Raw genomic sequence first — 26,231 nt, forward strand, 5'->3', positions numbered from 1 at the left:
GGGTTCTTTTCAAAATAAAAGTCAATGATTTAGCGCCGAGACGCGACGCACTTAACTTTCATTTGCGCGCGTTAGTTAAATTAGGCCGGACACGTTTAGACTAAACGAAATCAATTGAATTAAAGATGTTTAATTCAGACCATTAAATGATCTTTTGCTGGATGGGAAAATATCTGCTTTGTCTCTTAGTCATCGAGTAAAAGGACCCGGAAGTTATTTTTTTCATGCTGTCGGAGTTTTTGCGAAACAGAAACAAGTAAACGTGGTTCAAAAGAAATTCACGTCAGCAGCAATTTGCCGCACCGATCGCGGTTTACTTGGCCTTCAAAGACATACGCGCTTGAGCAATACGTGTATGGTAAGCAGCCTACTCTCGCATCATACAATTAAAGTGCTGTTTCATGACAACGAGCTGCATGCGTGCTAGCTGTGCTACAAGCTAACTCTGTTATACCGAGCGGGACGTTCCTTGCCTGCCTAAAAAGAACGAATAACCTCACACCTATCTGTGTCAAGTGTTCAACGCATCCTCTATGCTGGACCTTCTACACAGTAGTTTCACATGCTAATTTGTCAATGGAGAGGAGACTTTCAGTTATCATACCCTGTCTTGTTTTTATGTGCGTGTTCGTGTGTAAAGTCATGTTTAACTTAATGTGGATCGCTGTTTTGTTCTTCTCAATTAAGTTGTCCCAGAAGCACATCTGCCAAGGATATAATCCCTTGTGGTGCTGTTATGCAAAGACTCGTGTTTCTTTGTATTTAAGTCTGCATCTTGAGTTTGGAGCCGACAACATCAGAGGAAGGACTTTGAAAGATACCAGCAGTAGACTTCATTGTAGAGGTACCATAAAAGATGTCAGACCTGCAATTGAACTTGGACCTGACCTGCAGTGATGCAGCTGATGTGCGGAGAAATGGCTTGACCGGAAATGGTAAACACAAGAGTTTTCTAAAAAAGCGAAAAAACCTTGAGAGAAGGGGCTTCCTAAATGACAAGCAAAATAAGATTAAACACAGACCTAAACCAGCCCAAAACAACAAAGTCTCTTCTGAGAAAAGTAAACCTTCCGTGAAGAAGGTTATCCCTAAACATGGCAAGAACATTGGTGATCACTCATCCACAGCAACGTCATCTCAGAAACAGTTGGCCAGTGTCACAGCTACTGCCCCGAGTCACAGTCAGAAGGACCTTGGGTGCGCTACTCCCATTGGGAACCCACAAAAATACTTGGCCATTGACTGTGAAATGGTAGGCACGGGACCAAAGGGCAGAAAGAATGAGCTGGCCCGCTGCAGCATTGTCTCCTATGATGGGGATGTCATATATGATAAATACATCAAACCCACCAATCCAGTCACTGATCTGAGAACTCGCTGGAGTGGAATCAGGTGGCATCATCTACACAACGCCAGTCCTTTTTTGCAGGCTAAGAAAGAGGTGAGAATATGCAATCAAAACTATGTTCCTATTGTAACTGGATGATCTAGATGTGAATCTAGATCTAAATGAATATTTATGTGCATGGTAAGGATGGAACTATGTCTGAATATTGTGGATTTTGTTTTGTTCATTAAGGAACTATGCAGCCTGCCTGTGTAAAATATAGGAAAACATGGTACTTTTCTCGGTCACAGTTTTGTGTAATTTATTTTTGGTCAGACAATGGGAGTGTAATGACCAGCAGTGACAAAAATATATGGTTCTATGACCATTGGAAAATACACAGGTGGTTTTATATGTATTCTTGCACTTAATTTTATTTTTTTTTTTTGGCATCACAGAGAACGTTGGGTCTAATTTCCTCATCAATCCAATAATTTTAAGAGCCATATTTTGAAAATGTTATAATTTAAGTTGTGTGGGACTTGTTCGGTAGTGCAAGGTTATAGGCATCCTCAGGATTTACATAAATAAACAAATTAAAACAAGAATGGCTTTCTAGTTGTCTGTATCTTGACGGAAAAATTAACTTTCATATTTTCTAGTTATTATTTCGTTCATACCATGGCCTTTAGTGTGTGTTTAACATTGGAGGATTGCATTGCGATCGTTGACAGCTCTCAAGCACACTACTTTCTAATTCTGGAATCCTGGGCCTTGTGCAAAGTAGTGCCAATAATGTTCCCACAACAATCTAAATATGCAGAAATTGTTAAATACGTATTTAACTGCTGTGACTACTTGAAAGAGATTCGGATTCTTTGGTTCCTATTCTTGACAAGCATCATTTCAACAAGCCTAGCATTAGACAAAAACAACACGGAGAAAAACTATTTGACATTTAATTTGAATTGAAATAATTTTGCTGTCTCTGCTTATGTTTTCTAATTTGACGTCTTCATTGCAGATTGTCAAGATTCTATCAGGCAAGGTGCTAGTGGGACACGCCCTCCACAATGACTTAACTGTCCTGAGTTACACCCATCCTGCCAGTTTAACACGTGATACCTCACGCATTCCACTACTGAACAAGAAAGCTGGCTTTCCGGAGACTCAGGCGGCTTCTCTTAAAAGACTCACAAAAGCCATTTTTGGCAAGGATATCCAAGTGAGCCTATTTTTATAGTACTAATTATATTAAGTAACATGCGTTTGTGCATATTTATCTAAATTTCAATCAGTGTTTCAAACGATTCACCATTTGTTTTCAGACAGGCAGGGCTGGCCACTCCTCTGTGGAAGATGCCAAGGCCAGCATGGATTTATATAAAGTTGTTGAAGTAGAATGGGAGAAGGAATTGGCATCTAAATCCCAGGCCAACTGAAGTGAACACAACAATGCTGATGTTTTTACATATTGAGATGCACTTTTGTGTGTCATGAACACTTTTAGATCTTCCAGAATCACCATTTGTTGCCAATATTTTGTTGCCGTTTAGGGTTCAGTCAGACTTTATCAATACTGTTTGGCGAGAGGAGTTTGAACCAATCTTTAACGATTTTAATGTGTTCTTGGTGCTCTGCATGTGCAGTTAAAGTTAACGTAAGTGAGTTTTCTTATATAAACATATGAATAACTCAGGACTTTTCTCATTCTCTTCACTTTACATTGAATGTGTAAAGGGTGCTTTTTTTTAAAATAAAAATTCTTAATAGTGAATGAAAAAATGTTAAATCCATGGTGTGTATTTGTGGTAACCACACTGAGAATGCATTCTTTGCATAAAGTAATCTTTGGTTGTATTATAGAAACTGTTCTAATCATTAAATTCAAAGTCCCCTTTATTGTCATCTCACTATATACAAGTACACAGACAGATGAGATTGCAAAAAGCTTTGGAGATTCACATAGTGCAATGGCATAACACACAACACAAAAACACAACAAGGGACTGACCCATAAAATAGTGCAGGTCGAGACGAACTAGGCAGACAAGTAGCAGAAATGTAAATGAGTGTATGTGGTATATGATATTCTATGGCAATAATGGTAGCGGTAGTGATATGAAATTATATGATGACCATAACATGGCAGAATAGTGAGGTAGTAAGAGAATAAAGATTAAAGTGCAATTTGGTCCATAATCTATTGAGACGTGTCTGAAAGTGAATTGATTGTCATTATGAAACACAGCACATGGCACGCATAACGAAACATGTCCTCTGCTTTTAACCATCATTAATGTTACGTCCCTGGACGTACGCTCCCACGTGTTCTGTGTGTCTGGCTGTGTTATTGTGTCCCTGTCTCTTTTAGGTTGACTTTGTGGGAGGAGTTGAAGCCAACCAGCTCCACCTACCATCTGCCTATTGGTCACCTCCACCTAAATAAAGTCTGCTTTAAAGTCTGCTCACTGTAAATAAAAGCACTAATTGTATGCTTTGTGTGTGTAACAGTTGACGTCCTCGTCTCCACACCCGTGTCATGTTTCTTATACCCCTAGACTAAGAAACGTGACAATAAAAGATTAGGATTATTTATTTTTTTAATTATGCATTAAAATAAATTATCGTTGCTGCTTTTTATTTAATTCATTTGTGTGGTCTGATCTAAATGCATTTAGGATGTGTCTTTTTGAATGGAAATCAGACATGACCAGATGAAAAATTTAAACCCACAGTAACATTTAATGTGGTTTACAGTGTTCCTGGTTGCTCCACAACCTTTAGGGGGATTTTAACTAAAGAATTGCCAGAGTGAGATAAAAAAACAAGACAATCTGCATACAAGTGTTTTATTTCCAGTATTCTTTATTTTGTGATTTGAATTTATACTGCTCACAAAAGGGGCCAATTGCACCAGCATATAGTCTCACAAGGGGTCTGAGGACCTCATCTCAGTACCTAATGGCAGTCTGGCAAGCATATGGAGGGCTGTGCGGCCCCCCCAAAAAACCCACACCTTTACTGACCCGCTGCCAAACCGGTCTGGCAAGTCGATGTTGCAGGCAGCAGAACGTTCTCCATGGTGTCTCCAGACTCTGTCACATGCTCAGTGTGAACCTGCTTTCATCTGAGAAGAGCACAGGGCACCAGTGGCAAATTTGCCAATCTTGGTGTTCTCTGGCAAACGTGCAGCACGGTATTGGGCTGTGAGCGCATGGAGTCTGTTTCTAACCGTTTGAGCAGATACATGCATGTTGAGGTCATTTTGTGCTCCTCCTGCTCCTCCTTGCACAATGGCAGAGTTAGTGGTCCTGCTGCTGGGTTGTAGCCCTCCTACGGCCTCCTCAACGTCTCCTGATGTACTGGCCTGTCTCCTGGTAGAGCCTCCATGCTGTGAAGCCTCCATTAAGTTGTCTAAGTGTTCCCTTTAGCAGTGTATTAAGAATATAAGAAATCTTGAAAATTACTTTGCATTCTTTTGGTAGAATTGCTCAAGTTCTGATTAAAAGCAGGAATTTTAGTACTTTAACACCTCCAGCCTAAAATGTTTTCCCACTAGTTTGTACTATTGCACTAATGTTTTCCCACTTTTGCAAATTTAGCTTATTGGATGCAAAGACTTTGGGATTCATACATACATTCCAGAGAAGAGGACTGAATACAATCAGTTTTACCATCCTTCCCCTAGATAGAGCAGGGCAGACTCAAATGTTCCTCTGATGTCAGGGACATCCACAGGTTGTCTGAGAGAAAGGCAAGAGATCACACTGTTCTCCTTCTTAAAACCTTGGCAAGGACATTTAAACAAACATCTAGCGTCAGCGTTATTCCTCTGCTGTGAATTCAGCACCACAACATTAATTATTCCACTTCCCTTCTCCTGGCCGTCCCCACAGCTGCAGCGATGCAACCGATCAAAGAAAGACTATTCTCAAAAACCCACTGCCTTCAGCCCAGACTCTCCTGAAAGAAATCAATCAGCCTCTTTAAGCCTACATGATTAAATTTAAAAGAAAAGGAACACAATACTAACAAATTATACATTTGAGTGAGCAATTTCAGAAATTATATGAAATTATACTACCCTTCGTTCAAACTGAATAAAAAAGTGGACAGAGTAGTAGTTCTTTTCTGATTTAAAGATTTAAATTTAATGACTCGTGGCATGTGTGCCATGAATTTCAAGGCAGTCCATTCCATGTTATTAATTTGATGTGCTTGGTTTAAGATAAAATGTACCTTCTATCAAACCACAGGGACATTTTGGATAAATTGTTATAAATCTGCTTTTTGGCAGAATGCTTAATTGAGTGGAAAATCCCCTATTCATTCCACACCTTTTGCAGATTGATAGATGTTATACTGTATTCACAGTATACAACAACTTAAAATAACTACAGTTAAGAAATACAATTAGCTAACACTTTTGTTAGATTTGTATCTATGACACAATGACTAGCACCAATATAATCCTTTCTAAAGTCCAAACCATTGCATTTCCTGACATTTCTTAACAGCAATGTAACAGAAGCATCCCTCCAGCAGTGCCTTGTTCCCCAAGTATTCTTGAAATTTGGTATCAGAGGCCCAATACTAAAACATTACACCCACTTGCCACTGCAAAATGGTTAGCCACAACGGGGCAGTGGTGGCTTAGCGGTTAAGGAAGCGGCCCCGTAATCAGAAGGTTGCCGGTTCGAATCCCGACCCGCCAAGGTACCACTGAGGTGCCACTGAGCAAAGCACCGTCCCCACACACTGCTCCCCGGGCGCCGGTCATGGCTGCCCACTGCTCACTCAGGGTGATGGGATAAATGCAGAGGACAAATTTCACTGTGTGCACCGTGTGCTGTGCTGCTGTGTATCACATGTGACAATCACTTCACTTTAGAGCTGGCCTTGTGTTGATTTGAATTCTCTGTTTTAGCTCTGCCAACCATTTATTGGCTCAGCACCAATCTCTGAACACTTAACTACTTATTCTGATGTTAGAAAGCGACTAACCTTATTTAGTAAATCTACAGTAGATTGGTTATAGGGGCAGTGGTGGCAAAGGAAACACACCTGGAATTTGAAAGTTGCAGGTTCGAATCCAAAACTGCCAAGGTGCCACTGAGCAAAGTACCACACAGTGGTAACTGGCTCAAGGGGACCTCAGTGGCACCTTGGTGGTTTGGGATTTTAACCTGGTCACGAGTCTGCTTCCTTAGCCACTAGTCTGACACTGCCCCATTGTTTAGAACAATTGTTGTAATATATTGTACTTCAAATAAACTGACCATGTGGTGTAAAGTGACCCCTGCCATGGAGCTGGACATAGTAGACAAAAATATCACAGCTTACTCTATATCACAGCATACTGAGTTGTGAGTTTAGAGTCCAAGATGACTCTGGTTTGTATAATGTTTTTGTATCATCTTTTAGATCGTGTGGTTGATAGGTGAGTGTCTTTCACCTAAAGATCAGATAGTTTCAAAAGAGGACAGGTGGAGAGGGTATGATACGCTGAACAGAGTTCTGCTGGGAAGCTTTGCTTCCTGCATTCATGTTGATGTTACTTTGACACTTACAGCTTACCATAAAACACAACAGCAGTAATAGTACGATGTAATCTCAAAAATAACCATAATAAAGAATACATGATAAATTACTATTGCAGCTGTAGTAAAGTGACATTAAGTGATTATGATATAGTGTTAGCCACACTGAAGAAAACCCCACGACATGAGGAAGATGTTGAAGGCGTGGGCATTAACTTTATCATGTTTACAAAATAAATGTGATGTGACATGTGGGGTTGTGGGTATGAACCAGGGGCTGCCTGTGAACCAGAAGACCACAAAATCACATGTTCAAACCCCACCTACTACCATTGTGTCCCAAAGCAAGACACTCAGATAAGGGTGTCTGCTAAATGCTGTAAATGGTAATGATATTTAAGAAGGCCTGCTGAAGCGCAGATGTTGCTTGGTCTGTTAAATTTCACTAAGTGGAATTCCCTTAAGGAATATTGAAATGTATTTTACAAGTGTGGTTCCCTGGAATAAACCCCTTAGTGTCTCCAGCTGTCTTGCCTGCAGTGTTGACCCGCTTGTCTGTGCCTATATGCTAAATTCCTCTGAGGCCTGACACCTAGTCTTGGTTGTCAGCGTTTGTCGGATGTGTACAAAGGAGTATTCACTCTCCCTATTCAGCTCTGCACGTTACTCATCATATTTCACATATTTGCTCAGCATCACTACTAGAGGTGGTGCTCTCCATCTTGGTTTCAGAGAGTTCAAAGAAATGCACACTTGAAAAGGCTTGCCACTCCTTTTCAATACAGGGTAGTGCTTTTGTTTTTTGACCACTTTAATAATGTTTGGTCTGACTGCTCAATGCTGTATGCAGTTTATTCATCTAATTTATTATCCTGCAACATGGTTGACCAGGTTTATGTGAATTGTGAAAAATTATTCTCTTGGCAGCAACATAACTAGTGCCTTACGAGTTTATAATGTTGCTATGGTTTCAGGAATAGCATCTCTATTTCTGCAGATTAACTCAATATTTATTCACAAATCGATTTGTTAAATGTTACAGAGATTCAGTTACATTTACGCCCTTATCCAGAGAAACTCACAATCAGTATTTACAGAGAAAGTCCCCCCTGGAGACACTCAGGGTTAAGTGTCTTGCTCAGGGCAATAAGTGGGGGTTTCAACCTATTAATTTGTTGCCATGTGGCTTATAGGCGAGCGTCTTATCCACCAGGCTACCATCACCCAATTACATTCATGATGAAGGTTTTCTCTTTTAATCGTCCTGCATGCGACCGGAGGATTTGGCGCCTCGGCAGCATCAGCATCTTCGGGAGGTGATGCTGCGTTCATCTCTCCGCTTTCTCCATTGGATCATTCCAGCACCGAACCTGCCACCTTTCCTGAAGCACCTTTATTCATATATTTTTTAACACATCGGGATCGGAACTGCGTCTTTCAGAGTCTGCCTTCGGCCCCGTCTGCACCCCAGCCCCCACGCCAGGGCCACACACACACACACACACACACACACACACACACACACACACACACACACATCTTGAAGGAGCAAGCAGGAAAGTGCTTTTGTCGTAGTAGGAAAGGGGGTTGTTCCTCGCTGCTGGATGGAGCTTCACCGCGGGATGTTCACCGCCTAACAAGTCCCGAGATCCGCCGTGACATCATTTGGCTTTGAGCGTCTACCTGCAGACCCGGGATCAGAGGAACAAACCCCGCAGACCGGTAAGTGGGGCGCAAACATGTCGACATGCTGCAAAATCCAAATCAGTAGCAGCAAAGTCGCCGGGGGAGGAAAAATAGACTCGAACGACTTGAATTCATTGATTCGCATCGTTTCTTTTTCTTGAGAATTATCCAGTTTATTCCTTCGAGAGAAGAAGTCTGTCTTCATCTCGGGCCGCATAGTGTTGTGTAGTTCGCTTTAATTTTGGTTGCCAGATTGTGGCTGTGATTGCCCTGAATCACAGAGCACAATTTTTTTTTTCTCTGATTCACAAGCTTCGGTTATTTTTACTTAATTATATATTTCCTAGCATGGCCTTCTTCTCCCAGTCTGAATCGGCGAAATCAGACATGCTAAACGTATGTGGATCTGTCATAAGTCATTATACTGTCTTACCGTTCTTTTTTTTTGACAAACTTAATGAATGTAACTGTGTGGGTCACATTTCATCACATGGTTTGATTATTTATAAAAATTGTAAATAGGTGTTGTTATAATAATATGACTATAATATGTATTTGCCATATACACACACACACACACACACACTGGCAGTGTTGGATAGTTCTATGAAACGGTCAGTAATTTGTTATAGTTGATGCAGTGTACTGTCTCACATTCTGTCCAGGGTACATATGATTTCACCCAAGGGACAGATGTCGACTTACTACTGTCGCTCTGACCCAGTTTTAAAAAGGAGAGGTCACGACCAGTGTCTTAAGCATGTTCATATGTGCAGGGGTAAAATAAAGTAGAGTAAAATTAAGAGGACAGATTTGGCTTTCATCCAACGGAGAAGCTTTGCCGTTACGGCAAATTAATGACACTGACCTGTTTTTTTTCTTCCTTTCTAAAGTAGAAAATAGGATTTATTGAAAAAGAGGATATTGGAGGGTAATGAATGAGGAATGGAAACGTCTGGCAGTCTGCATGTATTGTCGGTAATACAGGCCATGTCTGGCCAAGTGAAGCAAATATAACATTTTATTAACCCATGAATGCTTCAGTTGCATTGAACCCATTTCAAAGGATAAAGTTTACTTTTATACCACTCCTCAGAAACACATAGTGCAGCACTCTTCACTAACCATCTAGTGCAGTGATAATTGTATGTTTTCTTCCCGAATGGGCAAAGTCTTCCCCGGGCAGCTGAATCGGTGTGAGACTTACCACAACTTTCCCAATTACAGCCATTTTTAAACTTTCTAAAGAGCATTTCTGCTTAATCAGCCTGTGGTACAACACCCAGGTCACACTGCTGGAAGCTCTATGGGCTGAAGTGATGCCTCACCAGTAACTTTTTTAATGACCCCTGGGCTACAGGCGTAGCTGCTGAATCCCTTTCATGACAGCTTCCTCAGTCCTGGTGATCACTCCCCGCTCCCCCCTCCTAATGGTTTCCGGTCGGCCTGTGCTTGTGAAGGGCTGCTGGTTACCCTTGGAGATGGGCATACAGTGTTGTTCGAGGTTAGAGAAGAGGGACTGGGGGGGGGGTTGGGGCCTTGCAGACTTTGCAGAGCAGTGAGATGGTGCTGGCTTCATCCAGAGGTCTGGACAGTAGTCAGGAAAGAAGAGAAAGTGAGAAAGAGGGGGGGAAGGAGACAGAAAAAGGTGGGTGTTCGGCTGGAGGAAAGAGTGTCTGCCTGGTCATGCTCTGGGTATTTGTTCTGCTCTATTTTTTTAAATTAACACAGAAAAGGAGAAGTGAGTTGTGGCACTGCTTTAGGAAAGGATACCTCCTCCTCCCACCTCCCAGCCCCAAATGACCTTTACCTAGCATCCATGCAGACAGACATTCTTCTCTGTGATTTCTCAAGGTGAAGCCATCTGTTATTCCACACACCGGTCCTCTGTGATGGTGCTGGTCTAAGCGTTTTTAAGGTTTCTGGTCAAAGTCCTCCCGACTCTGCTTTTCTCACTGGCTTATGGAAATCTGGTCATGGCCAGAGGCCACGCGTGGAGCCCTGCAGAACACAAGTCTTTCAGGGTAATGCCGACCAAACCTGTCTGTCTAGATAAAGGCACAATTAGCTCACGCAGTTTGGCATAAATTATCGAAGGGGAAAGGCAAAAAAAAAAAAAAAGATGTTAATTCATTGAAAAATTGGATACTTGGAAAGCTGGCAGCTTGATTGCCGGTTTCCTTCATCCATGCTGGGCTCTCCCTCAATTTTGACTTTTTGGTTTTTTTTTTTCCACTGAGACATTATGGAGACTGCCACCATGAATTACAAGAGGCTCTCTAATTTCCTCTTGAAAGTCGCCCAGAACCGTTTGAATTCAGTGGCACAGTACAAAGAACGGCCACAACACACCCAGTGATTTTCTGCTTGGCTCGGTATGTAGACAGACAAGCGTGCTCTGCCTCACAGTGCCTATGCAAGTACGGTTTTAAGCCCGTCTTTGTACGACCCATACCATCCATGAAATCACATGTTTGATGTCCTCTGTTTCATCGTCTTACTTCTTTAGCATGGTACTGTATTTTTTATTCTGTGCATGTTAAACCATATCAGTTCTGTAATTAGCGTTTGTTGTACTGTACCTCCTTCTACAGACTTTAAGTATCTGACATACCCTGCTGCATCTTCAGTTTAACTGGATCGTAAAGAAGGTTAAAAATCTGAATGATAAATATCTATTAAAATACAGAAATAATACACTTAACGTGCAATTGTCATAGAGAACAAATTTTTACCTAACTGTCCATGTGATCATTCATACTTAACTCTTGCTTTTAGTGATAGCATGACTGTGCAGTTCTTTCTCTCCTCACAAATGGCATTCTAACGGTCCAGTGGGGGTGTTCGCTTTTTTTTTTCAGTCTTGTTCCATGGAGACTGAAGGCTTCTCTGACAAGAGAGCTTCTTGTTTTCCCTATCAATGTAAATCTTCTCAGCAGGCTTTGCTACATGGAGAAGGGGTGACGGTGGGAATGTTCTGCCATGGTGGGGTTAAACATGGTGGTGTAGGGGTGATGAGAAGTGGGCTTGTTAATAATGCAGCTTAATGAACCTCTCAGAATTCTGCTCACACAGCTGAACTTGGAAAACCTTACTCATGCCAGCTGGATAACACACATGGATGGAAGGCACACACACATTTTCACTCAATAAACACAGATACATGCACCATCTGGCTTAGTTAAAGGTGCTACAACGTGTTTCTTATTTATGTGAAAAACGCCGAAAATGAATATCTTACAGTATATGCTGGCTCTGTGGGGGGCGCAGTTGTTTCTTAAGGTTTCTTAACGTAACCGAAGACTACTGATGTATCTTTCAGTGCTCTTTGTGGTAGTTGTGATGATTAATGCTTCTGACCTCTGCCTCACAGTTTGATAAATTGTGTTTCTTTAATTTTACTTCTTGTTGTGCCGGTCCATCTGCTTAAGCATTCTTTGCGTTTGTACATTTATGGCTGTGACGCCTGTCCACTTCTTGAATTATTTATATGGACAGTGACTTGCAGTTTTTCCTGTTCCAGTTTAGAAATGTTTCAATCTCTACTGCTGAGCTCCATCTGTCTGCTTGTTTCACTGTCCACTGCCACTGCTGACCATGCCTCAGGTAGGTCACTTTTCCAGCTGATACTGAAATAAGTAGAATTTGCAATTATGGTGTGTGGGTGATTTTTAAAGCACAAATTTAAATGACATTGACAAGTGGCAAAATAGGATCAAGGAATTTGTAATTTGTGCTTTAAAAATGCACATAATGTCAATTATAGCAGTAGATTAGTGAATAAGACACTTGCTTATGAACCAGAAGACCACAAAGTCACAGATTCCAACCCCACTTACTACCATTGTGTCTCTGAACATTGTGACACTACTGCCATTGGGACACTTAACCCTGAGTTGCTCCAGGGGGACTGTCCCTGTAACTACTGATTGTGAGTAGCTCTGGATAATGGCGTCTGATAAATGCTGTAAATGTAAATTGGTGGTAGATTCCAGAAGTGTCTTGTCAAGGTGCAATTTGAATAGGCACATTCAACCAAATGTTAACTGCCTTGTATGTGTATGCCTGACCCTGTATGTATATAAACGTGAAACTAAATCACATATTATGCTGGCAGTAAAGTCATGTCATGATAGAACTTTGAGACAATTAGGTGATAAGTGGTTACTCATAAATTTGCTCATTAAACTGTTTATTTTTTTCCTCTCAGAAGACACAAGGCTACTTCAAGTGATCATCCACAAAACACCACCACCATCAGCCATATTGGGTGGCTCCCTTACACTTCCATGTCTGGTCTCTCACCCACTTCCAACAACCTCTACACTTGGCCGGCATGCTGTGCTTTCCATGCCACGAGTGAAATGGAGTGTTTTGTCCTCAAAGAGGGAGACTGAGATCCTTGTGGCTCGTGGTGAGCGGGTGAAGGTCAATGAAGCATACAAAAATCGGGCCCGCCTTCTTAACTATGCATCATCTCCCACTGATCTTACTCTACAACTGGATGACCTGAACCACAACGATACTGGCTTCTATCGCTGTGAGGTACAGCATGGTCTGGAGGATGCCCACGACCTTGTGCATATTAAGGTTAAAGGTAATCTTAACTAGAAGGTGTGAGAGTCTGTGGAACAGGGCCCTTATTTTGCTAAATATATGGTCTGCTATTATATTACACCATTGAATGTATGAAAAGTAACCCCAGTGATGTACCATAATGTGCATATAGAAAGACCAAAAAAATAGCACAGTCCAAAACAAATTGTTGAACAGTACACCATCATGAAAATTCAGATGACATCTTTTTGATTACAGGTGTTGTCTTTCACTATCGCCATGCTTCCAGTCGCTATGCCTTTACCTTTGATCAGGCCCAGGATGCTTGTGAAGACATTGGAGCACAAATAGCCACGCCAGAGCAGCTGCTGGCTGAATACAACAGTGGTTATGAGCAATGTGATGCAGGCTGGCTTGCAGATGGTTCAGTCAGGTAAATGCACACAGGCTACAATGTCCAGATATTTGATTGCAACAACGCATTTTATTCAGTAGTTTCAATTTGTCTGGCATTTTAAAAGGAATCCATTTTATATGTGGGTTTAACCGTGCATAATAACTTTGTGAATATTTATCTGAATGTTATTATAGATATCCCATCCAAATGCCACGTGAAGGTTGCTTTGGAGACATGGATGGGATGCCTGGAGTCAGAAATTATGGCATGCTGGACCCATATGAGCTTTATGATGTCTACTGCTATGTAGAGAATATCAAAGGTAAAATGATCATAATGTTGGTGCCTCTAACTATGAGAAAAACAGACACACATATCCTTCTACTTTATTGAATTTTGATTTCTATTACCTTTGTGAAGGGGAGGTTATCCATGGTCCTATCCCACAGCGTCTGACTTTGGCAGAGGCCAAGGCTTTCTGTGAGTCCAAAGATGCAGAGTTGGCAACAACTGGACAACTTTATGCTGCCTGGAATGATGGGCTAAATCACTGCAGCCCTGGATGGCTGGCAGACGGCAGTGTGCGGTACCCCATTGTTATACCCCGTGAGCGGTGTGGTGGGTCAGAACCTGGTGTGAAGACAGTCTATCGTTATAACAACCAGACTGGCTTTCCCGAGCCTCACACTCATCATGATGTCTATTGTTTCAGGGGTAAAGTTAAAACACATTTGAATTATGTGCATTGTTACATTTTTCTAATGTTAACTTTTCTAATGGTTCTAAATTTGTTTGTCTGTCTTCACAGCTAGTAAGAACTCACAAACTGATATTCCAATGGATTACCGAGCAACAGAACCAGATCATTTGGGTGAGGACATTGTTACGATGACTGACCCACAAGAGGAATTCAGCTTTGGTCAGGTAACACAACAAGCAGAGAATGAAGCACTGGGTGCAGTTGAATTCATTCCACTGTCCAGCATCTCAGATGTAGGAACAGAAGCAGACCAGCTACCCACTCAGATTTATCCTAAGGATCATACGCTCCCAGACTCCCAGACTGCCGACTTTATATCTATGATCCCAGAATCGACACAAGGCCCATGGCAAGTGTCCACTAATCAAGTAAGCCTTGAATCTGTACCTCAGACCTATTGGAAGGCCAGAGATACAGATCGATCTGAGGACGACTATACATACCAACATCCAGAAGATAGCAAAGGTTCAAAAGGTCACAATGACAATGGGGGCGACCTAAAAATATACCTACCAACAATGCAAATCAATCTTGAAGCCGACACCTTGGAGAACAGCAATCAGACAACCACAAATCTTCCATACACATTGGAAACACCAATGCCACCAATAGTAGAAGAAGAGGTGGTGTTCCAATCTTTTCATCCTGTGCTAGAAACCATTTTGAAATCAGATAACCTCTCAAAATCTCAGGTCAATGTCTCAGAGGAAAATCATCAGGACACAGACTATGCACCGGAGACAACTTTAACAAATGGTGGGGTTCGCCCAAGCCAGAATTATGACACTTTATTATTAAATGCATCCACAAATCCTCTGGATGATTTTACTGAAGAAAATATTGTGGAACAGAACATTACAGACACTGGGTCAGATTACCAAAATACTTCCTATATCTCAGGTAGTGAATCTCTAAAACCAGATCAGCCACTGGCATTGGGACCTGAGGAGACCTTCGTCTTAGCAACTTCTCATTATGAGGATGAAAATACTAACCACTCAGATTACACTACCCTTTCTCATATTTGGGAAAATAGTACCAACTCTGCTACCACAGAGGCATCTGGAGAAGTGAGCAATGATCTGATGCAAACTGAGCTTCCCACCCCTGTGGATTTAGAGGACAATGGTATCACAACAACGATTCAGTCAGAAGAACTGGCCACCCTAATCTCTCAGGAATCAGACCCTTTCACCCTACTTGACAACATCCATACAACTCAAGGTAAGCTCTTGCACAAGACCAACAAACTGAATACAGCAAAGACACAAACTGTAATTTTGTACTAAACTGTAATTGTTCATTGTTAGGTTTTGACTCCACCCAAGAACTGGAGACAGGAGGCACATCTTTGGAATTACTAGAGGTTTCTCATGAATCCGCTGATCATGATCTTAATTCTAAATTAAGCCTTGTCCCGACCACTTCTATGAGCAGTTTAATCATGAGGGAATCTGCAGAAGGTTCAGGGATTCATGATGATGACATCCCAGCTTCACCTTCCTCTGGACCCACGGCCACACATTTGGCTAGGGATCTGGAAATCCACATCTTGGAAAGTACTACCCCAGGCTTCAGAGTAATTGAGGGAGGGTTGGAAAGGGTGGAGCAGGAAGGGCTTGGTGAGAACATTAACATGCTTTACACTACCACCACACAAGTCCCAGACACAATAACAGACCTTCAAGGGAATGACCAAGATGAAGGAGAGTCTGAAGACTCTTCTGGAGTTGGCCATGACTCCACCGAATTCTCAAACACAACTGCTGCCACTCATTTCAGTCTCCCAGATGACCTAGATGTTAATGCTGTTGACAGTTATAACGTTACGAATACCACTGGAATACTTTATGCTGATTTGAACATTACATTTGTCCCTGATACAACTCACACACCAAGCTGGGACACAACCTCATCTCCCACGCTTCAGGAGTCCCGTTCAGACCTTGAGTACAGTGGAGATGCCCCTGTTACTGTAGAGGTATATCCAGATTCTTCATCTGAACAAATCATCACCATGACAGCCACGCCTGCCTTGATTACTCCTGAGCCGGATGACGTTCGAAGCCCATCTACAACATTAGCAGCAGTGAAGCCAGACATCTACACCAATCTGTCCCCAACAACAGCAGCCCCAGATCTAGAGGATATCAATAAAGATGATGCCACCCCTACCGGCCTGGTGACATATAAACCTCTACCGTCACAAAGAGCAGTGATTGTAAGGACGGGGAACATTTCAGGTAATATCAAACCAACGCCATCCAAAGTGACCTGTCTGTCCACAGTTTTGTTTCTTCTCAATGTACAAATTCACTAAGACTTCCTCCTTCCTGTTCTCGTCTCCTTTTCTGCACTTAACAAACCACTCAGCACTTTCACCCCTTGTCTTCTATGTGTGACCATTCCCCATTTCCCTCCACTGGCTGCAAATAGTAGACCAGAACTTATACTAACACACAACAAAGTAAGGAGTAACCTTTGGCCTACATGCAGAGTCAACAGTCCTGCCTGAAATCCCTCTACCGGTGTCTTTATTTATTTTTTGGTAATGCTTGTAACCCATTTTGAGAGAATTAGCTAATGGCAAATTTGCATCATATACCCTCTCTGAATTCAACATAACCTATATGACTCCATTACTTGTGGTTAATGGACTGGAACTACAACACTGTAAAGATGGACTGACTGTGGCTGCAGCTCAGTAATGTTTAATGGGATTATTCTGCAAATTTGAAATCACTGGTCTGTAAAGTGGTCTTAATGAAATTATTTGTATATGACTGTTATTTCTTGACTACGTGTGAATTCCTCATTGTGAATGTAGTTCAAGTCCTGACCTAATTTGTGAACTAATTTGTGAATTTAACAGGGTGTCAAAATAATATCACATTTTCAAACATTCACTTAAAAGTTAAGGTCAGAGCTCATAAAGTCCCAGCCATTCAGGTAATATACATTGACAAATGTAACCATTCTAAAAGTCATCATTAAGCCTGGCCTTGATTCTTAAGAGAATGACTACTCCTAATCACTCCTAACCACGGACAACCACATGACATAGCGGTTAAGGAAGCGGCCCCGTAATCAGAAGGTTGCGGGTTCGAATCCCGGTCCGCCAAGGTGCCACTGAGGTGCCGCTGAGCACACACTGCTACCCGGGTGCCTTTGACGGCTGCCCACTGCTCACCAAGGGTGATGGGTTAAAGGACACAGCAGAGGACACATTTAGTTGTGTGCACCGTGTCCTGTGCTGCAGTGTATCACAATGACTATCACTTCACTTTTGTTTTATATGCCCTTTATAATTTAACCTTCTGTTTTTTATTTTTGTCACCTTTCAATTTTGGTTGTAGGACACAAACAACATTTACTACAGAAACATATACAATGTTGAGTTTGCTACCAGTAAAGACATCAAATTATTTTGAGACTGAGTTGAATTACTTTTTAACTCATTTGGAATAAAATATGTAATCCCTTTGGTTTTTCTACTGGCCTTTTTAAAGAAAGCAGGTGCACCATCTAGTGGATGGTTACAGCTACAGATGCCACAGCCTTGTTCCCTCTAGACCGGAATCCATGAATGTTGTTTTACTTTTCTAGTTGGTTACAGGCACTTAGATTCAAAAGAATGTTTATGATTCAGATGCCTGCATGGAGAACCCATGTGCCAATGGGGGCACATGTGTAGAGAATGGCTCCACCCCCAGGTGTCTCTGTCTACCAACATATGGAGGAGACTTCTGTCAAGTAGGTCAGTATCCATTCACATACAGCATGTCATGCAACCAAGAGCAGCAGACAGTGACTATCATTACTATTTGGGTAAAGATTCAGATATTTATCATGTTAAATAATTCATGCACTAATGTCTCTTTTTCTCCATCTTGGGTTTTTGTGTGCTGTTCTTTTTTTTATTACTGTAACGGTCCATTTAGACCTAGAGCACTGTGAGCCAGGGTGGGAAAAGTTCCAAGGATCTTGCTACAGGCACTTCACCAAGAGGCAAAGCTGGGAGGTGGCAGAGAAGCACTGTCGCATGTGTGGGGGACACCTGGTGTCACTCATGACCCCCGAGGAGCAGGAATTTATTAATGGTATTGCAATTTGTCTGATTTATCTGTGCTTAAAACCAAGTTACACACATTTGATTCTACTAGGGCATTGAAATGTTTTGTCTTCTTCATCTCCCAGTTGTTATTTTACAAAATTCAATAAAATGTTCAGAGGGGCATGACATAATTTAATCAGAGTAAAGTTTATTGTTTTTGCGTTCTGTAAACCACTTTTTTTTTAGTGCCAGTGCCTCAGTTTCATGTTGAGTCTCTATCTATAGACAAGTACAGAGAGTACCAGTGGACAGGACTCAATGACAGAACCATTGAGGGGGACTTCCGCTGGTCTGATGGAAACCCACTGGTAAAAATGCACCTATCAGACAGCATGTTATTGGAATGCTATAAAATTCAAGTTTAATAAACAAACTTTCTTCACAGCTGTATGAGAACTGGTACCGTGGACAACCTGATAGCTACTTTTTGTCAGGAGAAAACTGTGTAGTGATGGTGTGGCATGATGATGGTCACTGGAGTGATGTGCCTTGTAACTACCATCTATCCTATACTTGCAAGAAGGGCATTTGTAAGTATAACAGATCCAGCAAATTAGCTAAATATTGATGCTGGTTATGTCAAATCCTACAGATGCTCATTCTCTTGCAATTTGTAAGTCAACATCATGAGCTCATTACTCTTTACTCCTCAGTCATTATAATCTTTAAAAAAAAAACTTACATTTTTAGTCATATCAATTCTGATGCACCTACCCATGGCACACAGGATACAGCATGACCAGTCCACAGCAGTGTTGATGCACTGTGTGTTCAGACATCTCTCTGTCATGCAGCATAACCAGCATTTAGGTTTTTTTAAGTTCACTTAAAGTTGAGTGTCATTGGTGTATTCACATTTATTTGAAATCCCTCTATATTTGCAAATAAATGCATGGGAAATATTAATATATAAAATGTGATTTTGAAGTAGTCCATTAAAATTGACAAGTTTTTGTTCAATATTTAATTTTTTATTCAAACCCCTTCTTCAAAGTTTTTCAATGTAATCTGCAGCTTTTATAACCTTTACTACTTGTGTGCTCCACCAGCCTTTTGTGGGAAGCCCCCTACTGTCCTACATGGCAAAACATTTGGTCGGCGCCGCCTTCGCTATGAGACCAACTCAAAAGTGCGTTACTACTGTCAGGGTGGCTTTGTGCAAAGACAGAATCCTGTCATTAAATGCCTACCCACTGGCAAATGGGAAAAGCCTCTGGTCACCTGCACACCAGGTAATGCAATATAAAATAATGATTAATAATGTTTTAGTCTTAATGTCAATTTTTTGTGCAATTCACAGGACTTTAGGAAAAAGTCTCAGGGCTTTTCCATGGTATCATTTATCTGGCTAATTTAGAATAGTAAAATAGTTGTTTAATTGGACAGCAATGCACATGTTTCAAAGATAATTAATTGAGTGAACAATTGCTGTACCTTTTGAAGATGTTGATGGAGTGAGCTGATTTGCAAATGTCTGTCCATGCTGTTCTCCATTAGTGAATCCTGCAGAGGGTGAGCCAGTGGGATTGGTCCCAGCTTTCAGTGACGACCAGATCATTGATGACACAACCACAGAAAAAACTCCAGAGTTCTGGGATATAAAATGGAACAACTAAACACACCAGTATCTCCATCACTCCATCATTGCTTACCTTTCTTCTCAGCAACCATGGACCACTTGTTTTACAAAGAAACGTTCATTCCTTTTCCATCACCAGCAACATTCAGACTTCATTTGTATATAGAATGTGTCTACGTTGCACCGACACAGAATTACAGATTTAGTAATTCTACGGACTCTGTAGCTGCTGATAGTGTAAAAAAAAATTCCCTTTTCAGAATGGGGTTCACAATAACAGAGCACAATGCTCTCCTTTCAGAGGATTTGCCAGAGTAGAGCATCAGGAAAAGCTTGAATATCAGCTGGTCTGACAGGAGCTAAAGCCACTTATACCACCAGTCATCGTTCAACAACCCGGTTTTCAGGGTTTCGCGTTAAGTCCACATAAAAGCTCTTGTACCCGTACAATCACCAACCTCTTTCTATCTGGTGCTGTATTTCAGATCTGTAAAATACTGTACTTCAGTGAGTTAACAAATCTGAAAGTTTCTGAAAGATTCTGGTGTTAAGTAATGTCATTAACAAACTTTTCAGGGCATCAAAATTTGCATTACAGTGGGACTATGTGTTTATTTTCTAAATCCACATGATTAAAAAAACATGCCCTAAAATATTTTTAAAAATATCTGAAATATTTTTCCTAAGCAGAGGTTTAGATTGATTCACTGGGTGGATTCAAAATTACACTTTACGTGGGTAATAATGTTTGTAACCCATTTGGCTTACATGAACTGCATCTAAGCACAAAGCAACAGAAAATGTAAAGAAATGTATGCCTAATGATTTTTTGCTGAAATAATTTTTAATATCATTTTATTTGGATCCAAATGTGTCTAAAACACTAACCAACTTCACCAATTTAATTCATTTCAATAAAATGTGTACTGATTATGTATCTTTATGGCTTGGTCTACAGGAAACTGTGATTCAGGAATACTACACAAATTGTTTAATACTGCAATGCCAGTAATAATCTGTAAAAAAAAAAAAAAAAAATGGTAATATGGAGCAGTGCTCCTGTTCCATCTGAATACTTTATAAAATGCTTCAGATGAATTAAGATAAAGCCATAAGGTGCCCTCTGGTATATGGTGCCCACTATTTTCACCACGCAGGTTTGTTCAAGAATATAAACACAATAAACATCTGTACTCACAGCATTAAATTCTTGTTTTTTATATATATTGAACCTGAGCTGGACAATTAGAATATGAATATACAGCGATGGAATGTTCTGAATGTTCCACCAGCATTCCGGTTTCTTATGCTTGTTAACAGTATCATATAAAAGACTCAATGGCTTAACACAACAGTCTCTATTAAAATTCACAAACAATAGAAGTCAGTGTCACGTGCTATATTCATAAAATATTTCTTTAAAATAGTAATGACTTCATACTCTTGCTGTCACCATTCTTTGGTTTTATTTATCAGGGATAGTGTGTTATATACCACCAAAACACACATTTTGAAAATTCTGTACAATGCTTGCTAACTGCTGTACAATAAGAAAAGATAAAGGTACTGCTGCAGTACTGGTGATCAACTTAAACATTTGCAGACAAGGAACAGCATGCATGTATTAGTGCATATCATGGACCAGAAGCTTATATAAACTGATCAGGGATTCTTTGCCTTCTGAAAGTGCAGTTATCTGAAACAGTAGGCACCATACAGACGCTTGGATTTGTTGGTGAAGCCAAAGCTACGCACACCTGGCTCAGGCAGACCTCCACAGCCTTCCCTAGGGATGGTGATGGGGAAGCGCACGCTGCCATCCTTCAACCAGCCTCCATCACAGCGGTCCAGACCCGCAAAGCGCCAGGCTGAGTAGAGCTGTCCAACCTGTGCCAGCTCTGCTCCTTCCTGCCTGCAACCCTGCTCAGCTTCAGCAAAGGTGAAAGGTCCCGCTAGGAAGAATACAGACCCTGGGGCAGTCGGGATATACACATGGATATCAGTGATATAAGTTCAGTTTTGGTCATCACATGTATGTGTAAAATGTGTTTAATAGCTAGCAAATCCAGAACAATTATTATTGAATATCCAGTACAGGATATTGTCTGCTGTCAGTGACAGCTTAGCTTCTGTATTACCAACCATGTTGCAATACCTAACCTTAGATACATGCTTATCCAAGTGTTGTTACATTTTATGATTGTTTTATATTATTATTATTATTATTAAATCAGTGCTGTGGGTGGTGGAGCTTTAAATAACCACAAATTAATATTGGTCACTCTCTGACTGGTAGGGAATTTTTTACACTGACATTTCCATTTGCGTGTACACGGTGGGTGTTTGAATGTCATGCCAGGGTCCTCCTTTCCCACAGATGTCATTGTCTGTCTTACCCTCCAGTTTACCAGAAGCTGGATGTTTTTACTCTTGTCTCGCTCAAAAACATAAACCAGTTATTGTTCAGTTGGTGCAGGAAGCATACCTGCGTAGCTAAATAACACCTTAGCTAAAATGACCATCAGAATGTTAGATTTGTATTGATATGATGTACCATTCACAAACCATTGCATTTCACATGGTTTACTGACCTGAGCTGGTAGACGTAAAGCAGAAGGCATCAAAGTGATCTTTGCTCTTGTGTTTGGGTCCGTAGCTGCGAATGCCAGGCAAAAGGTCCTGCCCACAGGCAGGGCGTGGATGCAGGATTGGGTAATGGACTGTCCCATCACTGAGCCATCCAGCATTGCACCAGTCCAGCCCTTCAGTCCAAGCTGCGACAAGGAAAAATGTAAAAATAGATTATTTTACACAAAACGTTCTGAGGTGAATCCTGTCCGCTCTAAATGACTCTTAATGAGCTAGTTTCCTCAGTTTCCACCACTGCACTCCACCGCCAGGAGTGTGTACAGAAAAAATGAAAATCACCTTGGTAAAGCTGCTTGAATGTTGCCAGTGTGGCATCTTGTTCAGCACATGCATCCTTAGCCTGCGTAAAGGTTAACTTGTATCGACCGTGTCTGCTCTGATAAGGAAATACAACCCCTAAAATACAAGGCACAAGACCTGTCACCTTTATGCATCAAAATGCCAAACAAATGAAAATGAATAATCACAGTCTCCAGATATCTTGACAATAAGAAAATCTGATTCCACTTACTAGCAGTTAATGAATTATGAAGTTAATCAGTAGAACTGTCTAGTAGAACAAGAAAAAAAAAATCGCCATGAAAAGAATACCTTCAATTCTCAAAGTAATGGTGACGCTCTCATCGTCAAGTCCATTGATCAGCTCACAGCGGTAAGTGCCATCATCCTCAAGGCCTAAACCGGTGAGCTGAAGTGATGCATCCAGACTGTGGGCCTTACGTAAGGAGGCTCTGGGACCTACAGCTCCATAGTGTTTCTGATCTCGACCATTTGTGATGAGCACAATGTTTTCCACCCCTTGCTGATTAGGCTGAACTTTTGTCCATTTGACTTTATAATGTGGGGGTTTAGACTGCATCACACATGGCAGTGTGGCATTGCCTTCACGGCGGCCCAATACCTCTGCATAGACCGGTGGCTCTATAAGGTACTGTAGATTTCTGTGCCCTAAGAAAGTCAGTATCACAGAACTGTCACAGTTAATTCCATTGCAGTTTAGAATGTATTTAAACAATGTCTCCTAAATTTAAGTTGAAACACATTTTCACTACCTTTTTTATCATGATACATAGCAGTTGTCCATGTGAAGCAGCTCGCAGCCAGACCCAAGACAGTTGTCCAAATCATCATGAAACCCAGCCTGTCGTGTAACACAGCACAGCTGCTAAGCAGTCCACCTGCTTTATAGTACAACCAGTTTTAAACTATGTTAGTTCATCGGGACTTAATCACAAAACATGCATAAAAAACTTTTAGCTTTTTCTGTGTAAGCATTTTATCAAATTGAAGCAGCTTCAAAGCTAGTGACCACTATTTAAAACAATTAGAATTTAATTGTTGGTGTAAAAGTACTGTAGATTTGTGTCACTGTAGATTGTATCTCTATCGTGATCAGACATTGTATTAAAGCAGACGAAAAACCTTGTAAGTTGTAAAACTGAAACAAACCAGTATCATACTTTTTATTGTTTGTATGTCTACTCATTCCTTCACACTTGCAGCAAAAAGAAGATCCTTTTCACACCAGAACTTATTATGTTAAAAGCTTATTATGAAACACTTCACACTCCCCTCCAAATCCAAAACCCAAAGTGTACGTTGATCTGCAATATCCTGATAAATTACCCTGGTACTAAACAGTAGAAACAGTGTTTCAACTGTGTAGTAGACAAATAAGAAAAACAATCTAACCTGATAAAAGTTGTCGTTTTACAGACCGTCATCAGAAGTTCATCCAAACATTGATATGAGTCCAGATCATTTCGTGCATCGGGTTTTTGCCCAAAGTGTGATATCCTTATTCTTTGCCTCTCTGTCTCTTCCTCCGGCTCTGGTCAGCTGTCATACGTCCCCGTCAGTGGACAGTGTAAACAGCCTTTTCCTGCCCCTTCTGCCAGATGTTAATTAGGACAGTACAATTTCCCATTGTGTTCCACAGTGCGTATCTGTTACAGCACAACATGGATACAGACGATCAGGGGAGTAAAAAAATTTTTTACATTTTCAAAAGAAGGGAAATAATTCAACACATTTATCCGGAGTTCATGCCAGAGCCGGTCCTGCCGTCAGTTCTTATGAAGGAAGTTCAGTAAAGATCAGTAAAGTGCATTTCTGGTGCTTCAACAATAAGAAAAACATCTCATCCAGAAAGAAAATAGTGAAGGTGCCGGCTGGAAACAAGATGCATTTCATGTTCAGAGACAATGGGCCATGGCTGATTTATGCTGTGCCATTGTCTCTGTGAAGAGAATCATTTAGCAATTAAAGCTGACAGAAGCAGCAGCGTTTTAATGATGGAAGAGCTGCCAAGAGCTGCTGATTAGATGTGGAATGGTGCTGAAGAGGGCAGACCTACATGCCCACACTGAAAGTTCATTAGTTTACCTTTAAGAAAGAGCAGCTTGATGTCAGTTGTTCTGGAAATGCATTCAAAATGTTGCCAATTAATGGTTAATGATGGTATTCTGATCATTTTTTGGGTGATTTTTTTAGACCAGGCAACTAATTTCCACTAAGTGTTAACTAAAGACCTGTCAGCTTACCCGTGTATTAACTAACAACTTAACTGTTTCCTGCCATGTGTTGACCCAAACAGTGTCTCTCTTAGAGAAAGCGGTCTAAGTCCTGCCGCCTCTGTGTGTTACATCAGGGACAATGGCAGCTTTGTCAGTGTGGCAAAGACAACAGCAACTGCACAAACACAGAGAGGAAAAAAAGTGGAAAAATGAAATAATGGGATTCCAGTGCTTCCCCTCCGGCTTTCTTCATTGTACTGGTCAATCAATGGCCATCTTTCTGGGATTATGTGGAATAGCAATTAACATTCAAAGGTTTGTCACCCTTGCTCTATTTCTGTTGTTTTCATTTGTTTCAGATGATCATTTATTGCAGATTGACATGCTCACATGGCAGTACGCTTTTGGCAATCCCACATGGAGTACTACAAATACCAACATTAAATTAATACATCAATAATAAAATGTATCAAGAATTATTTAAACATCCTTAATTCAATATAAATTTATAAAAACTGGAAATAAAAACATTATTAGTTAATTAATTAAATGTGCAATGTTGAAATATTTCACAATTTTCTGAATTTGTGCACATTCAACGCATCAGTCAGTCTATTCTATTTGTCAGTCTGACCTAAGTGAGTTTGACTAACACAGATCTGGCCTGGCTCTTTCCACCATGGCATTACAATTCATGGGTGCTTCCATTCAACATACTGGTCAGAAAGTTCAGAAATAACTCCCTCAATAAATTTTATTAAATAATCTCACAATGTCTCTTACCAGAGAATGTTAGTGACATGTTGAAAAGGACACAGCTTCACACCAAACCAATGGTCTGTACAATATCAGGTTAGAGCAGCATTTATACCACCCACTTACTTTGATGGGTCAGGCTGACAGTAATTCATGGTGCACTGAATGTACCCAAATTAAATAAATTGGGAAATATTTCAATAACATTTAATTAATTTATTCATTTTTTGTAATTAAGATCATGTTGATTGATGATGCTTTAACTTCCCATTTTAAATAATAAATGAAAATGTATTATTTAATGATTGGTGTATTTATCTTTGTCATGCCATGAGGTGTGAATAACG

The 26,231-nt window shown here is 40.7% G+C and overlaps 3 protein-coding genes across 5 annotated transcripts; 2 read left to right on the forward strand and 1 right to left on the reverse strand.

The window, feature by feature from the left end:
- Positions 1 to 61: 61 nt before the first annotated feature.
- Positions 62 to 3,667, forward strand: isg20l2 (interferon stimulated exonuclease gene 20-like 2). Its single transcript, XM_028980018.1, has 4 exons — positions 62 to 358; positions 688 to 1,441; positions 2,352 to 2,552; positions 2,656 to 3,667. Exons 2-4 carry the CDS (start codon positions 857 to 859, stop codon positions 2,767 to 2,769), a joined length of 900 nt encoding a protein of 299 aa, XP_028835851.1. The 5' UTR covers positions 62 to 358; positions 688 to 856; the 3' UTR covers positions 2,770 to 3,667.
- A 4,748-nt stretch (positions 3,668 to 8,415) lies between these two features.
- Positions 8,416 to 21,170, forward strand: bcan (brevican). The gene is made up of 14 exons (XM_028981857.1): positions 8,416 to 8,592; positions 12,080 to 12,162; positions 12,767 to 13,153; positions 13,372 to 13,546; positions 13,705 to 13,832; positions 13,931 to 14,224; positions 14,319 to 15,494; positions 15,581 to 16,513; positions 17,920 to 18,027; positions 18,212 to 18,370; positions 18,610 to 18,692; positions 18,770 to 18,914; positions 19,434 to 19,616; positions 19,882 to 21,170. Exons 2-14 carry the CDS (start codon positions 12,087 to 12,089, stop codon positions 19,998 to 20,000), a joined length of 3,966 nt encoding a protein of 1,321 aa, XP_028837690.1. The 5' UTR covers positions 8,416 to 8,592; positions 12,080 to 12,086; the 3' UTR covers positions 20,001 to 21,170.
- Positions 21,171 to 21,655: 485 nt separating this feature from the next.
- hapln2 (hyaluronan and proteoglycan link protein 2) lies at positions 21,656 to 24,457 on the reverse strand. 3 transcript variants are annotated; one of them, XM_028981060.1, is made up of 6 exons: positions 24,305 to 24,457; positions 23,665 to 23,753; positions 23,204 to 23,560; positions 22,892 to 23,008; positions 22,555 to 22,737; positions 21,656 to 21,933 (listed from the first exon to the last, which is right to left on the reverse strand). In XM_028981060.1, the coding sequence occupies exons 1-6, from the start codon at positions 24,334 to 24,336 to the stop codon at positions 21,656 to 21,658; spliced, it is 1,056 nt and encodes a 351-aa protein (XP_028836893.1). In that variant the 5' UTR covers positions 24,337 to 24,457. The 3 variants fall into 3 exon arrangements, with proteins under 3 accessions (XP_028836893.1, XP_028836894.1, XP_028836895.1); XM_028981061.1 differs by having other exon boundaries at positions 23,665 to 23,793; positions 24,305 to 24,442; XM_028981062.1 differs by having other exon boundaries at positions 23,665 to 23,790; positions 24,305 to 24,428.
- Positions 24,458 to 26,231: the final 1,774 nt, after the last annotated feature.

Source organism: Denticeps clupeoides, chromosome 5 (genome assembly GCF_900700375.1).
Source record: "Denticeps clupeoides chromosome 5, fDenClu1.1, whole genome shotgun sequence".
Classification (NCBI taxonomy): Eukaryota; Metazoa; Chordata; class Actinopteri; order Clupeiformes; family Denticipitidae; genus Denticeps; species Denticeps clupeoides.